The sequence below is a fragment of the Cavia porcellus genome, unplaced genomic scaffold, assembly GCF_034190915.1.
Source record: "Cavia porcellus strain 051 isolate PalLab524CR breed Dunkin Hartley unplaced genomic scaffold, mCavPor4.1 scaffold_2, whole genome shotgun sequence".
NCBI classification, from domain to species: Eukaryota; Metazoa; Chordata; class Mammalia; order Rodentia; family Caviidae; genus Cavia; species Cavia porcellus.
Window position 1 is genome coordinate 57,012,600 of NW_026947485.1, and position 17,599 is coordinate 57,030,198.

Below are 17,599 nucleotides of genomic sequence, written 5' to 3' on the forward strand. Positions count from 1 at the left end.
GGTAAATATTAATCACACAATTTTAAGGAGGGATATGAGGTTTGATTAGCTTAAGTACTTTACCTACACTCAGTATTCAAATTCAGAGCTGCTCTTACTTCCTTTGGAATCTGTTTTGCTTCCAAGTTTACAAGGGCACTAAAATAATCAGAAATGCCATTCTGAGAATATTGAATTATCACTTTTTGGCAACTGTTCAATTTTTAGCCAAAGCATTAGTACATTTCAAGAGAGTCAGTCAGTGTAATCTCACTTATGCCAGTACAGCCCTATTTGGAACTGTGTTCTCATTTAAATTTTCATTATTTCCTACCTCAGGACTGTTGGAAATAGTAATGTTTTCCAAGTATCTGTAATTATAATGAATGGTGCTATAATTTGTGGTGATTTTTATTTGAATTGTATCTTTAATATTAATAATGCTTCCATAATATATTTCCAGGCAACACTAACCTATTATTACTTTTTGCACTGCTCATTCTCATCTGGTTTTGTCATGTTTCCTGTCGTATTTTATTTTCCATATTTTACATGAGACTGAGAATGGGACAGTCAAGCAGACAAACAAACACCTTGATATGTTTGTTTAAAAAATTGATTAGTTTCTCTTGATAATTCTGTTGTCCTGAATACATGTAATAGGAAAAATCCATAGCTATGCCCCCCCTCTCTTGGTCAAATCACCTGTTGTTATATAATAAAAACAAGTATCATCTGATTAAAATCATAAATTTTTTTATCTGTGACAATGACTTCAGCAAATGATACTCCTTTAAAAATAAATGATTACTTTGGGAGCAAAGAAAAAAAAGAGATGTGTATGTTGACCAACACTTTACAGGAAGTTTGATAGCTGTTAGAAACAAGAAATAAACCACTTATCAGCTGAGCACATTAATGGGTCTTAAGGGGTCTCGAGTAGCAAAACAAAACTATATGGCCTTCTCCAACTGGTGGAAGACTTATTTTTTTTAATTTTAAAGAGAAAAAAAAGCAACATTGAAACAGTTTCTAAACAAGCTAGGGATAGTTAAAATAATCAACACATTGTGTATTTTTATCTTTGTAGTAGTTATTTAGGTTACAAGAAAAAGTCATGATGTCTTGTCCAAACAATATTAATACAAAGCTTTCTTTTCATTGAACTAAGAAAAACTAGCGGTATACTGTTTGTGTGTGTGTGTGTGTGTGTGTGTGTGTATATATATAATTTTTTTTCTTTTGAACAGCTTCTTCCCAATTCTCAACATCTATTGTGCATTCTGGATCATATTTACTTGTTCAGTTTCTTACACTAGTGAGACTATGTGATGTTTCCACATATAGGCCTGATTTATTTCACTTATGAATATGGTCCCCAGTTGCATCCTTAACCTATAAAAGTCTCCAGTTTATCCTTCTTTGTGGTTGAATAGTACTCCATTATATTAAAAAAGAAAAACTTTTTTACCCATTTCTCAGTTGGTGGGCATTTGGATTGTTTCCAAGACATACCTATTACAAATTGTTTTTCTAAAACATGGGTGCACAAATATTACTGTGGTATGATGTTTTTAATTTTTCTGGAAAGATTGTAAGGGAGGGAATAGTTGGGTCAAATGGAACCTCTAATTCTGGTTTTGAGGAATCTGCACACTGATTTCCACAGTGGTTGTACAATTCTACATGCCCGCCAATAGTGGAGCAGGGTTCCTTTGCTTGCATAGCCTTTCTAGCATATGTTATCAGTTTTATCTTTTTGAGGATAGCCATTTTTTCTGGGGTGAGATGGATTCTCAGTGTTTTAATTTGCATCTCTTGAATTACCAATGGTGTTGAACATTTTTTCTTGTATAGATTTGCCATTTGTATTTCTTCATCTGAGAAGTATGAATTCATCTCAGATGCCTATTTTTGGAATGGGTCTTTGAATTTGGAGGGGAAAGCCCGATGTTTTTGAGTTCTTTTTATATTCTAGATGTGAGTCCTTTGTCTGTGGGACAACTTGCTATAATTTTTCCATTTTGTGGATTGTCTTTTCACTTGGTGATTTCTTTTGTTGTGCAAAATCTTTTTAGTAAAGTGAGATCCCATTTGTTGATTTTTTTAATGTTTCCCTTGAAGTCTGGGTTTTTTATTAAGTCTCTGCCCGCACCAATGTCTTCAAGATTTCACCTATTTTATTCATTATACTTTAAAGTGTGAAAAAGATATCAATAATTCACTTCAGTCAAACTTTTAAAATGTAACATTATTGCCTGTGTTATTACATATATATGTTAAACCAAGAATTCATAGATTCTCCAGTCAAATAAAGTATTTAAGTTTACTTTTTGTTAAGCTTACCTTACTGTATTGTGCTTTGCAGATATTGTATTTTTTTCACAAATTACACATTTTTGGAAACATTGCATTATATGTCTATTGTTACTTTTTATTTTCTAAAGTCATTTCCTTATTTCATGTCTTTTGTCACATTTTGATTATTCTTACAATATTTTAAATTTTATCATTATCTGTTATTGTGGTGATCTTTGAAAAATTATTTTGGATGTTTTATTGTTCATAGGACCCACACCCTGACCCAGGTAGCAGTGAGCTTCATCAATGTGGTGTGCTTTTTCCTCCTCCAATTATCAGCCTATTTTCCAATTTTTTCCTTCCCTCAAATCACCCTCCCCAAGGCACCACGGTACTGAAACTAGACCAATTAACCTTACAATTGCCTCAAAGTGTTCATAGGAAAAGCAGTACATATCTCACTTGACATCAAAAGCTAGAAATGATTGAGTATAGTGAGATAGGCTGAGATAAGCAAAAATATTGTATTAAATAATTATCCAAGTTGTGAATGTAAATTTAAAAAGTGTTGAAGGGAGTAAAAGTGCTACACCAGTGAGCACAACACCTTAGTGCTTATGTGGAAAAAGCTTTAGAGGTCAGGACAGAGAGTAAATCCAAGCATGCACAATATCCCCTAACCTGAAACCTAGCCAGAGCAAGGCTCTGACTCTCATTCTGTGAAGGATAAGTGTGGCAAAGAAGCAGTGGAAGAAAAGTCTGGAGCTAAGAACTTGTGGAAGGAATTCACCATCCTGCGCACCTTGAAGTAGATTGTGATTTGTAGACATGCACCAAAACATCAATATTACAATAGTTTGAAGAAATCGATTCCAGTCTTCATGGAAGTCTTTGTAGAGTTCAAGACTTTAGGACAGGAAATAACTGCAGATGAATTAAAAATATTGAATTAAAAGTGGTGCCTAAAAATGTGAATTGTGATCATCACCTACAAAATTTGAAAGAGTGAGAAATTCTAATGAATGACAAATAGTAGTTTCATAAGATAGAATTTACTCCCAGTGATCAGTATTGAAACAACAAAGAATTTAGAACATAATGTAAATGTAGTTAATACGAACATAATGTAAATGTAGTTAATACGAAGCAACAGTTGGAGAGGACTGACTCAGTTTTGAAAGAAAATCTCTTATGAGTTAAATGCTTTTATTGAGTCCTGACCTAGATCCCAGGTCTCCCAAACTAGTGCATGGTGGAGGTTTAAATAAATTGAGAAAAGTTATATGATTTTAGGGCCGCAGGAGGGTTAAAACACTTTAGTTGAGCTCAAGACTCCGAGGGCTAAGACAAAGACTTCTCTGCACAGCCCACTTTATTTATTATGACCAACAACAAGGGGTGAGAAAACTGAGGAAAGCACAGGAATGAGCAGGACCTTGGGAGTCACTTCAAGGACGTGGCCAAGTAATGAATCAAGTCAATTCAGTGAAACTGTCTTGTCATGAAGGCATGGTAGGAGTGAGACTGTAGGAGTAATTCCTGCAGCTGCAGTCTCTGTCTACTTAATTGACGTTTGAGCCAAGTGTCCACAGCTATGGCCTTATCTTGCCTTTTGAAGTATCTCTGGCCTCACAGGCCACTACAGGCCTCAGCCAGGACTAGGGATTCATAGAGGTTCACTTGCTATGAATCAGCTCCCGTCACCAGGAAAGGGGCCTAGGCCTAGGACAGACTCACAGATAAACATAGAAAGCTAATTATTTAATTTTAAATCCTGCTCAGAGCATGCTACAGAGAAATATTTTCTTAGTCACCTTAGGTGGGAAACTGCATTGATATCTTATGTTAAGAAACTGTTACAACCATGTCAAACTTTAGCAACCACCACCCTGACTAGGCAACATCTAACAAAATTGACCCAAGACCTCTCATTCAGCAAGATGTTATGAATCTCTGGAGAATCAGGTGAGCATTATTATATTTACAATTAAATATTTCTGAACTAAGCTATGTGCATTTTTAGACACTGTACCATTATGTTATTCACACTTAAGGAATTAAATATTTATTGAATATGTAAATGTGTGTCAACATCCTGCATAATTGTATGCACTGTTTCAAAAATAAGTGTACGTGTTCTCTTTTGAAGACGGACACAGGATATCTGATGATAGTCTTTTGTTTGAAGGATTTTACTATCATTTATATGTTACATGTCAGTTGATGGACATACAAATTTTATCCTGTCTGACAGAGTTTTAATTGCCTTCTTTCTACACTGTGGAAATTGCATATTCACTTCAATATTCGTGGCCTATAATTGTTCCTGTTTTGTGGATTCTGATTTGAGTCAGTTGTATCATTTGCCTGGTTGCCTCATGAGTTAAATACAGTATTTAACTTTTGTTCTTTTAAAAAAATGATAGTTATAATTTTGCCTTTTTCTGAAAATTATTTCTTAATATATATTATTTAGTGTGAACTGTGCATATTTTAAGATTTACTGACACTAATTAGATAACTCAAAGCCAAATATCTGAAAGCTTTTATTGTTGAGGTTATTATAAATATAATATTTTATACTGAATTTCAGTTTTACAAAAGGATAAAAGTATATGAATTACAAATAGCAGACAAGGCATTTATAATTAGACTTTAATTCAAACATATTAACTACTTTCCTGTGTTATATTGTCATGGAGTTCATTGGGATTATCTTTTATTTCTTGTCTACCTTTATTTCTGTTTCTTATAATACCTCCTCCAAACATTCACCTCCTCTCAAGCAGTGAACTTCAATGCCTCCTTTCATGCTCAGCAAACATTTAGCTCTCATCACCAAGAAACCAATGTAACTATTTGTGTTTTCTCATAATCGTAATTATTATTCACCATATTTAAGTAAATAACTGAAAACTTGGAGATGCTCACTTAGTCAAAGCCTGCATAGCCCCCCACCCCTCTGGGCAAGAGGTACAGTAACACTCTTCATGCTTGCTTCATCTACCAGAGCAAAACACCAATGAGTGAGTGATGTAAACAAAAGAAATTATATGCTCACATTTCTGGAAATGAAGTCCACCATCCAGTTGTAGACAGGTTTATTTCTCTTGAGGCCTCTCTCTTGGGCTGGTAGGTGACTTCAACTGTGTATTGTCCCAGGTGCCTATCCTGCCCTAAAATCTTCTTAGGATCCCAGTCAGATTTCACTAGGAATCATTCTAATTTCCGCTTATTTTAGTGACCACTTTGAAAACCTTATTTCCAAATTCAATAAATTATGAGATTTAAAGTTTAAAGCTTCAAGGACTGAATGTTGGGCGAGGGAAATGTAATGCACAACATTCATATTTCCCATCACATACTCCAGTAAAAATCAAGAAATAATCTTGTTTCTGAACATCAAAGCCCAAGTTACTCTTCAGCTGGGCCTCAGTAATGAAGTTTTTGGTTTTTATTTTGAAAAAAACAATGCACTTCTGAGAGATGAGGATATCATACAGAAACTTTTCCCATTCTCTATCATTCATCACTGAAAATGAGGAATTTGCTTTGTTTCATTATATTTTAGCTTTTTCAATATACCTTATAAATTAAATCAATATTTTATAAAATAATAAATAGATTTTGAAGTCTGATTTTCTTCATAAGTGCATATAAGTTTGATTCATAGTATTGTATAACTCAATAGTATGCAGTACATTGTTTTTAATTCATCTGTCTGTTGAAAGACATATATGCCAGACCTGGTGGCATATGCCTATAATTCTGGCATTCAAGATGTTGAAACAGGAAGATCACCATGAATTTAAGGTTAGTCTGGGCTACAAAGTGAGTTCAAGGCTAGCTTAAACAACATTGTAAGCCCCCCCCCCCCTTTAAAAAAAAAGACAACCATATAAACGTACATTTTTTCCTCTGGTTTTAAGTGACTATTTTCTAGGATTTATAATATGTATATTTAGTAAATCAACATCTTTAAATAATACCATTTCTGTTGTAACAAAAGGATTTTCTAATGATATTTCTGATTCCTCACATTTATACAGTTTTCTATGTAATGACTAATGGATCACTTTATCTGAGATAATTACTTCATCTTTAAGACAATAAAAAAGTGATAGTAAAAATAAACAATCTTGTAGGATATCTATCAATGTCCATGTATTTACATAACTTCCATTTCCTGTTAATATCACATATCTAAAGAAGCAACTTAACATTTGTCATTGATTTAAAGTGCTAGCATTAATTTATTATTTTTATTTTTCTTTAAGCTCTCCTTTCTCTTTTGTTTTCAAAGGATGTTTTCCTTGTTGTAGAATTGTTTCTGTTGTTGTTTTAGAGTTTTAAATATGCTCATCTAATGCATACAAGTCTGTATGGTATCTGAGAAGTATATAGTTTTTCCTATGCTGTTTTATGTGCACATAAATTTTCTTCATTCTCTGTCTAACTTTATGATTTTTTTCTTTGTCTATTGTTTCCAGAAATGTTAATATAATATGTGATATACATATAAGTGTGTGTGAATGCATACATATATGTGTGTTAATTGTTCATTTTCTTGTATGTTTTATAATTCATTTTATTTAATGATCTCTAAAAATAGTATGTCTGCTATATATTGTTAGCGAGTACTTGGGAAAATTTTAGCAATTATTTCTCTTTTTTCTTTCTAGGATTCCAGTTTGGTATACAATAGACTGCTTTATGTTGTCTCACAGTATTTAGATGCTCAAGCATTTGTACCTCTCTCATTTGTTTCATTATGTGTATGTGTGTGTGTGTATATATATATATTTTTTTTTTTTTCACTGATTCACTTCTTCATTATGTGGAATCCACTCAGGAATCTATCCAGAAATTCTTTATCTATACTGCTATGCTTTCCATCTCTAGTATTTCCATTTGAGTCCTTTATACCTGCCATATGTCTGGTGAAATTATCCATCTTGCATGTTGTCCATCGGCATATTTTTAAAAATATGGGTCTAAAATATTTGCACATTTTAATATCATGGGTCAAATATTTATGTTAAAAATAAAATTTGTGTCATACAGAATTTGTGTGTGTTCTTTTTACTTGCCTCACCTCGTAGCAATTTTCTGGTTTTTTTTCATTGTCTTTTCCTATGTCTTATGACTCTTTTTCCTTTGCAAGATTGTAGAGACTGAGATAGATTGTGCACATTTTTCCTATTGGTCATTCCTTTGGGACTTTTGTGTCCCAACTGAATGACCTCACGGTTTGATGCAGATATTTCTTGTCATTACCTCAAGTTAAATATAAGCATTAAGTTGGCTAATGACAGCTTGAGTTTATGTTAATAAAATTTATGCAGAAATTTTCTCAATATCTGCTCCAGACTTAGATTTCTTATTTTGCGTTCTTCTGTGTCTGAAAAGGAAGAAGGAAGAAAAGTAAAAGTTTTTCATCAGTATTATACTTTTATATGCATGTGATGTTTACGGTTGGATGAAAATATTTGTTTTCTGATTAACTTTTAGGGAGGTAATTTGCCCCCAGATTGGAGGAACAGGATTTTCACAAACTTCTGTGCTCCTTCTCTTCCAGAATACACCCCACCTCCTTAATCTGACAGTTTTGTCACCAGTGCTCCCTACCTCTGGTAATTCTATGGTCCTCCCACCTAAAAAGTAATATGTTTTCTCAATAGAATAGGGAGGCAAGAAGAATCTGATCAGAGATTTGTGACACTTTTGTCCCAGCTGCTCAGTTCACTTAGACTTGGACTATCAGGGATATTTTCTCAGACCTTTTCCTCAGTCTTATCAATCAGATTCTTAAGATTTCAGGGGGAAAACCATGGGATATTGTGACAACTTATGCATCTGTAGTTTCCAGGAACTTCTTAGTCTTCTTGTAATTTACAGTTGGTCTTAGCTAATTTGTCAATAACTCCATTCTCTTACTCCAGCCTGCACACGTAGCCAAGGGCTTCCACCTTACTTATCACCATGGCTGCTTGTTTGTCTCCACATTTTTGTCTATCTCATGGCCCCAAGATCATAGCTTCACGACAGATGGAGGAAAACTTTGTGACTTGCAGTTTGCTTTCCTTCCTTCCTTCCTTCCTTCCTTCATTCTTTCCTTTTTTTTAGAAGTAGATGTCTTGTGTGTTTCAGAGTGACACTTTCATGCTTTTCAATTATTGAAAATTGGCAGTAGCAACGAAAGGCAAATTAACAAGCACTTGTCAATCTTTAACAGCTATTCAAAATGGCTAATTCAGCTATTTTAGCTTTGCTATCTCTAATTTTCAATCCTACTTGTAATTAATATTTTCTAGCTCTTTAAGCAGTGTAAATTGTAGGTTCTCTTATTATTTTTATTTAGAACTCTTAAATATCATAATTATTCAAATTTATTGTTAATCATGTCAAATAATTATTTCTTAAGATATTATGCAATTGGCTGAAAAAATAATTATGAAAACAAAAAATACTAATGCCATATTTCTGAGACAATACTTAGTATGTATAGAAATAAACAGTTAAAGATAATGTCTCCTTAAATTTCAGAGATTTTACTATTTTTGCTTGATTTTTGAATTGCAAAGTTAAAATTTTTCCTCTTGTCCATATGGAACCATCTTTGAATACTGTCTCATCACTATGCCTCATTTTAATGATTTAGTGGACTTATAAATCATTAGAAACACTGATCTGGCTGATGCTTCATCTGAGTAATGTATCATCAGAAAAAGGTGTTTAGATGATCTATTACTCCAAAGATGGTGCTGTGCACAACAAAATCCAAGAGCACTTCTCATTACTGCATAGAATGCCCTGTTTGGAGATGGATTAATTTGAAAAAAAAATCCACTGTATTTGGCTAAATTTTAATCCATCATTAAATACCTTGTTAACAGATTTTCCCTCTATTTATTCCTAAAATCAGACATTCAGAAGCAACTCATCATATTATAAAGTGAAAATTATTCTCTTTCTTCATCAGGAAATGTACTGATATGACATTTTGAATTTTTATTGAATAATAATTTTCTATGTCTCTTAGTGATACTGTGTTAAGACCATATAATGCAGATGATTTTATCATCAATGTTAATCATCATTTTGCATACATTAAAATAGCAATACAAGAAAAATGTGACTCAAGGGACACATTTACCATCACTATTAACCAAAAGCCATATGACTACTGTGTGAAAAGTTAGGATCTTTAAAATGGTATAATTTAGAAATTAAAATTTCAAAGGAAATTTCAATTTGATTTGAGTTCTACATGATTTAAAATCCATAGTTTACCAATATTCTCAAGTTTTATTATATTAAAGAATTATTCTCAACTAATTTTCTAGTTTTGAAATAATGGGTATACATTTTCCTGTATCGTGTGAGGTACTGAATTTGTACTCTAAAATTGAACAGAAATTCGTTTCATTCTAATTTTAAAATGCAATGTAAGAGAGATAATTAGTGTGAAATTATATGATTTTGATCTCACAACAAAATCTTACTTTTTTATTTTTTTATGAAAATAAACTTCTAAAGCTAGGTGTGGAGGTGCACTGCTGTAATCTTAGCACTCAGAATACTGAGGAAGGAGGATCTTTATGAGTTTGGGATCAGCATGGGCTACAAAATGAGCTCAAGGCCAGCCTGAATTACATAGCAAAACTCTTTTTCAAAAATAAACCAATCAAAACAAACAAACAAAAAACAAACCAAGAAAGAAAGAAAAAAAAAAAAACCTGAATTCTGCAGATTTTCCTTCTCTGATGAGACTGATACATATTTAGTCCCATTAACTACCATTCCCAAATACTTCAGTGCCTAGCTTTGAGAAATACCAAATCTATTATCCCAAAATAGGAATGTGTTTCTGTTATTGCCTCCAATGTACCCAGCCTGCCTTACACAGTCCCAATGCTGCTAGGTAGAAAGCATATTGCTTCTTTTCTGGAAAAACCATGTTTTCTTTTCAAAAAAGAAATATCTAATCCTGGGACTCACTATGGACAATTATCAGAGTTAGAGAACATAATTCCCAAGATTACAAATTAAGCAGTATACTTCGTGTCTTGCAGGCTGACAGTACCTCAGCTCAATGCCCCCCACAGGAACTTCTCCTTTAGAAACTGAAGACAGCCTGATGCAGCCTGCAGTGGTGCAGTCTCTTCTCACAGTCTGTGGTCAGCACCTAACATGTCCCCAAAGATTAAACAATGCTTTTTGGGCTCAGAACATCTTAATCCACATTTGCAAAAATAGTACTGCACATATGGTTTATGTATTCTAAAACATTTCATTATGTAATACATTTTTACTTTGTTTTCATTCAGAAGCTGGACTTTAACATATTTATGAATTTTTCACTTGGTCTACTCAAACTTTCTCAGGACAGTAGAGTATTTACTTGAAGTTCACTTGACTTAATTATCTGTTAAACTGATTTTCCCAATATAAATAAGTTAGCTCCAAAGGTAAAGTCCTGTCTTCTTTTTATATAGTGAAAAATGTTTATGACTTTGAAGTTGCCATTTTTTTCCAGCTAGGCTTCACAGGTTATCCCATTACAGAAGCTTCAGGAAGAAAATTGAGACATTAATTTTTTTTATTTTTAAAGGATGAGAATGCATTTTATAAAAATACAAAAATTCCACTTTTAGAAAAGCTAAACAATTAATTCAAATACAGGAAAAGAACCCTCAGACATATTCACTGAAAAATTGAAACCTATAATGATATAATAGAAATACCTATACGTGTGACAATAGAATGTAAATCATACTCCAATGAACGTTTTTCCAAACTACTATTTGTTTAAAAGTATGTTTTCTGTGTTTTGACATTTAAATGTGCTACAGTGCACTTTTATTATACTGGTTTTCAGTTATAGTTATAGAAATAAGCTTTATATTTTTATTTCTAATGTGCCACAAAATATTTTTTAACAAAATATCATTTGGTTTAAATCTTACTGCATTCTACACACATCAGTTTCATGAGTGGAGTAGTGCTGTTCTCTTCCTGGAGGTTTAACAATGTCTTCCTCTTCACTAGTTTCTGTAGACTTCTCTCTTATTTTTTCCTTTGTGTTTCATAATGTGTCATCCTTTCTATTACTGTCTGCAATCTGTGGCAAACAATATATGCTAAATCACCTTCCTGAATCCTTTCTGAATTATTTTAATCTTTAATTTCCTACCTAATCAGAGAGTAAACAGTTAATGTCCAAATACTATCTTCTTTTCAATGTGAAGTTTGCACTTTTCTTACAAATTTTGTTCTCACTTCGTGTTCTCTATGGTTCTGTATTTGACTTTATTTATTTTTTATTTTATTTTGAAGGTAGTAAAAACACAATAGAACAAGACAGAACAAAGCCAATTGAGACAATGCAGTGAAACTGGTACAGAACTTCACAGCAGGATACCAGCATAACAGTAATAGGTATCATAGTATATATTGTTATCTTCACAATAGTTGTCTAGGTAGTTAGGTATAACAAAATCAAATCAAAAGCAAAACATTATAAGACTATTCAAAAGAGAATATTGAATAGTGTAATATAATTAATCGTAATGAAACAAAATAGTGAAAAAAACATTTACCTTCAAACATAAGATGGAAGGAAATCCCCCATATTTGCTATGTTGCATTAAGGTCATCCTCTCAAGTCATGTTTAGACCTCTGTCCCTAGTTGCTAAATGAGGTGCTGGGGTTGAGATCTTTGATTTCCAGCCCATATGCCAGTAGACTCACTGAAGCCAGTAAGGGAGGTGCTTGCCAAGACGGTGGGCGAGTTGCCTTCTTCTGCAGCGGCTTGGGTTCCACCATGTCCGATTCTCTGGGTGTGTTTTTTAAACAATAATGAAAAGCAATGAAAGCTAAGAATAGTCTCTCACATGCCAGCAATTGTTTTTATTTTCTTATACACAAGGTATTCAGAAAAATTCAAATTTTAATGTGTGAGTTATTTTCTTGATGATCTTCAAGTCCAATGTGAATCTGAAAGGACTCTGTTATCACTCAACTACTGAAGTCTCCCAGATGACACCGATGCTCCTGAACTTGAGACTGTCCTCATCATTCATAGTTTGATGCTTTAGACCTCAGGATAACTACATTTATAGGCAGGGTTTTAGGAGATACTTACAGATAAAAGAGGTCATGAGGTTGAGTCAGAATGATTCTCCTACAAGTACCCTCAGAAAAAGACCATTTGAAGACAAAAGGCAGTTCTAGATCAAGATCTTGTACCGTAAATATGAAACACAATGGAAGATGATTTGAGGCCTCTGATTTCCACAGCAGAGAGAAATAAGTTTCAGTCTACTGCAAGTTTCATCAACCATGAAATCCGTGGTATTTTATTATGGAAATCCTCACAGACTAACACATGTGTCATTTAGCTGATGATCCCATTGTCCTAATCAAAGGAATCCTGTAGGACATCATTAAATACCTGGAGGTCCACTTCCATTCAACCATGGGGAAACCTGTAAGAGAGCAAAGCTGTGTCTCAGTGAGATGCTTTTGTCACCACCACTATATACCATAGAGATGCACAACTAGAAAAAATTAACAGAAATTAGAAGAATTGGAAGTTAGAGCAGTTAAAATTGATTTAGAAATGAAAAGTTGAACGAAAAATGAACAGAATCTCAAGGACCTCAGAGAGAAGTAAAGAAGATTGTGTTTTACAATAATTTCTATGTATCCCCAAAGACCCTTGATGAATAGAAAAAATATGACCCCTAAAGTTTACCCAGTATGAATGTAATTTATATATTGTTATAAAAATATAGAAAAATAGATCATATTTGTGGTAGCCAGGAATAAAAAGGAAGCCTAAGAGATCACAAATTAAGTCTCCAAAGAGAAAATGCTTAGGGATTCAGGCTATCGTGGAAATTTTGTATGGTTATCACATCATTGTTTATATTATTGTGATAATGGAATAGTTTTTTTTTTTTCAGATGCTACTATTGTAAAAAAAATTAGGGAAAGGGCACACAGACTATTATTTATTATAAAAAATTATTAATCTGTAACTATTTCAAAATGCATTTTAAAAAGCTGTATGTGTTTCTGTTTGTGCATCTATCTACCCATTCTAATTCATAGATGCTAACAAGATGTGGTTTTTAGTTAAAACTCTATGTACAATATGAATTCCTTACAATTATATTCAACTCACTCTAACTAGTACCGATAATTATATTACATAATTTATTAATAAAATTTATTTTAATAACCTCAGAATGCTGTGACTTTTTATCAAGTTCATTCCATGTAAAAAGTACTGACTTTAGATTTAGTAGTAAAATTCTATCTTTCTCTCTCTCTCTCTCCATAAGCACTCACACACACACACACACACACACACACACACACACACACACACAACACACATGTACATGTCAACTGTTCAGGTATCTCTTCTAACATATATTGTTAGTAGTATCCAGTATTTCACTGGAAAATTGAGATAACAATTCAGACAAATAGTTGTAGGATGATGCTGCTAACTGCATAAATTGGCAGAGCAGAGGACAGGAATTGCCGATATCCATTTCAGTTTCATGATTTTCCTTGGTTGATTTCATGATTTGTTCATTGCCCCCGTAATATTCGAACAGCTGAATGGCTTAGTCACAAACAGTATAAGTAACCAGAAGGGTAGGTAGAGAATGCCAGGGCCATGTGAATGGTGGCAGTGGCAGCAGATTTCAATAATGTCAATATGGGGATGTTCTTCAGATTGACACCTTGAAATCAAGCAGTATGGACATAATGAAAATCTAGCACTGTTGCATGCCACAACTTATTTATACTGGATTATTTGAAATAATCATGCTGGCAGTCACACAATATATTTCCAATGATGGGCTATTTTGGTTGTCACTAGCTGCAGTGCTATGATTAGTACATTTCAGGAATGTATTCTTGACACTAAGCCCATATTAAAGCCAGGAAGAATTACTCAATGCTATAGTTTCATTTCAATATTTTTATGTAAAAATTAATGCATACATTTTATTATATTTGAAATTGAAATGTCTTTTATATGTAACATCATTATTTAATCTTTTATTGATTTATTTCTTTTATTTATTTATCGATATTTTCAAATGCTTATCTGCTCCTTAAATAAATGAAATAGTAAACACTTATGAAATTATACTTGGAGTCTTGACGTTATCTTTTGTGACTCATCTGAACTCTGATATTTTAAATATTTTTATGTGAGTGTAATATATCTTTACAAAATGTTTTTGTAAATGTCTTCCCTTTTGTGACTGTTTAGTTCTAAGTTGATAAACAGAATTTTAAAAGAACTATGTTAGATGCCTTTTATCTTTTATTCTAAGATTTTTTTTCTGCAGTGTCACACTTATTCTATACCGAGATGTTGCTCTTTACATTTTAAGTGAAGTTTTCAGTTGTTTTATCATACATTTTAATATACCTAAATTTTATTTTGATATAGGATGAAGCTTCCCAATGACACCTTTTTTCCTGAAGAAGTTAAGAATTATTTGCTTCCTGATCATTATGTAAGTTCATGTATTTCTTTCTAAAGTACCGACACCAACAATATTGTGTCAGCTTCTGTATCTCAGCTGATACTAATCATTCAGATAAATCCCATAATTTTTAAAACTCTGATTTTAGTATAACTTTAGGGTTTTATTATATTTTGGGGTAAATTTCTTGCTTTTTGACACCAAAGGTAATAGGGAATTTCTTTTAACATCCAGTAGGTGGTATTTTGTTTCTTTTCTTCTCCTTCTGTTACTTTCTAATTCTAATATTTTGTGGTTTTACAATGCCTCTTTTAAAAAATTAATGATTTCCTTAAATTCATATCATAATATAATCTCAATACATTTCCAAATATTTTTCAAATATCAAATAATGTGAATATAAGTATACAAATATATGAAAAATGAAATTTTAATATATAAAGAAATATATTAAACTATATTTTATACACTAATTGTTAGTTGCTAAAGAAATAAGTTTATAAAAGAAAGTTTTACAAGTTGTGGAATCTGCAAACCATTTAACTTATTCAGCATGAAAAAGGGATTTATTATATTTCTATTTATTAATGCACGAATCAGAATTACACTTAAGAACCGTTTATTTTCAGAATTATTTTTTGTTTTGGTTAATGGTGTGAATTATCATTAACCAAAACAGAAAATAATATCAGGAAGTGAATTTTTTATTTTACTTAACTCTATTTAAGTCTTTCAAATTAATTTTTGAAGCATATTTATTTGTGTAGTTCCAATACGCATGAAAAAAATCTAACTTACCTTACCAAAATGAGGGACTTTCTTTTGTTTGGAGGAGATATTCTATCACTTATTACTTTCTCCCTCAAATTCAGTAGTTTGACTATTTACAGCAGGTCATTTTCTTAATTTCTTTTTGGATTATCTAGCTCTCTGGGTTTAAATTTAAAGTTTAAAAGAACCATTTGATTTTAATAACTTTTATGTGTAGTGCTCCATTGAGTTAGGGCTTTAGCACATAGAACTACTTTTCCATAAGGTGATTTCTAGTAAATCCCAGTGTGTAAAAGCAAGATAAACACACATCAGTGAGTTTGTTATTGCAATCATATTATTGGATTTTTTACATTTGAATATGTTTTGAGTGTTGAAAAGCATGAAGAGACTGTTTTCTCATGTTGGTCATGGACACTTTTCTGACACTTAATAACTTGAAATAAGTCTGCCAATATTCTTAAATGGCTGAGAATGTGAAAATGCCACATCGTCAGTACTGGGAAAACAAATTCAGGAAATCACATCTGCTTAGGTACAACCTAGATAAACTTCCACAGAGTCTTTTTGTGAATTCTAAATTCTGATTTAGTGCACTTTATTTTCTCATTAAGATACATGCTTTTTCATATATTTTGCTTTCTTGCAAATCAGGAACTGAGTGTGAATACTCTTAGAGTTCTCTACTAATGACTCTCTATGAATGTGACTACATATGTTTTATATATACCTTCAGACAGAGATTCTTGGACAATGTAGATTTTTGGTTTTATGTGTGTTCTGTTTCATATTGTTTTATGTTTTTAATAAGGTCTTGCTATATAGTCTAGTTGGCCTCAAACTCACGATGATCCTCCTTACTCAGCCCCTAAAATGCTGTGATTACAGATATGTGCCACTGTGCCTAGTTGGACAAAGTAAATTTTACCAGTAGGCACTTAATTAATCTATTGTTGAATTTAGTTATATATATATGCTCAATGTGATCCTCTTATTGAAAGATTATTTATAAACTTACTAAAATATTTGTTAATGTGGGTGAGCACTAGAATATGTTAAACAATTTTTGGACTTGGAGGAGTTGTTAAGCATGCTTCTTATACAGCGAGAACGGCAGATACTATGAATTTCCAAAATGATGCAAACAACATTATCACGTGAATCTTTCTGTAAATTTACCCAACATCTCTACTGTCACCAACATTTATATGAAGTCAGAATGTTCTGCTTAGCTTTCCTTTAGTGTCCAAATACCTCTGATAACCAGCTTGTAAGTAGAAATGTATATTCTGTTTCATGATTTCAGAAGTTTCAGTCTATGTCAGATAGGTCCTGTTGCTTTCAGTTTATGATTACACAATACTGCATGGAAGACATGTGTGAGGCATGAAAACTTTGTAATTCTCAAAGCGGGAGGTGAGGGGTGCCAATATTCCATTCAAGGGCAACTCTTTCATTAGCTAAACCTTGTCACTGGGCTCCACCTGCTAAAGACTTTATTGCCTCTCAATGGTACCTTCTACATGTGGGCCTTTTGGGGATTTTCAGGACCCGAACTAGAACAAAGAAACTGATTCAGATTTAGTCTTACTATAACTGAGTGTGTGTGTGTGTGTGTGTGTGTGTGTGTGTGTGTGTGTCTGATAGAGAGAGAGAGAACAATGAGAGGCTGAATGAGAGATGAGAAGATGACAAGTATTAAAATGAGTACTGAGGTATGAAGGAGGTAAGTTCTTAACTGACATTAAAACCTATCTTCTACATAATGTGTTAATTTATAAAAATAGTAAGGGCATTTTGTTTTTCTTTTTGTATATGATTGGAGGAGAGACAGTAAGAACATATTCTGCGTAAAATTATTTAAGAATTTTATTATTTTAAGGAAAATAAGTGAACTTCTGTTTTTAATTTCTGATAGGACGGCCCTGTTGTAGGCACCCTTTGTGGAAGGGTTGTCATATTTTACATATATTAAGAAAAATTAAGTGACATGCTATAGTCTACAGGTACTGTGGGGTAATGTTTG

General features: G+C 32.6%; 1 protein-coding gene across 1 annotated transcript in view; it reads right to left on the bottom strand.

Annotated features, from left to right (window-relative positions):
• Positions 1 to 12,109, bottom strand: part of LOC100726863 (carbamoyl-phosphate synthase [ammonia], mitochondrial-like) — an 85,910-nt gene extending 73,801 nt beyond the window's left edge. Inside the window, 1 exon segment of the mRNA XM_023567269.2 lies at positions 12,035 to 12,109. Coding sequence (XP_023423037.1) covers positions 12,035 to 12,109 — 75 coding nt within the window.
• Between the last annotated feature and the right edge of the window lie 5,490 nt (positions 12,110 to 17,599).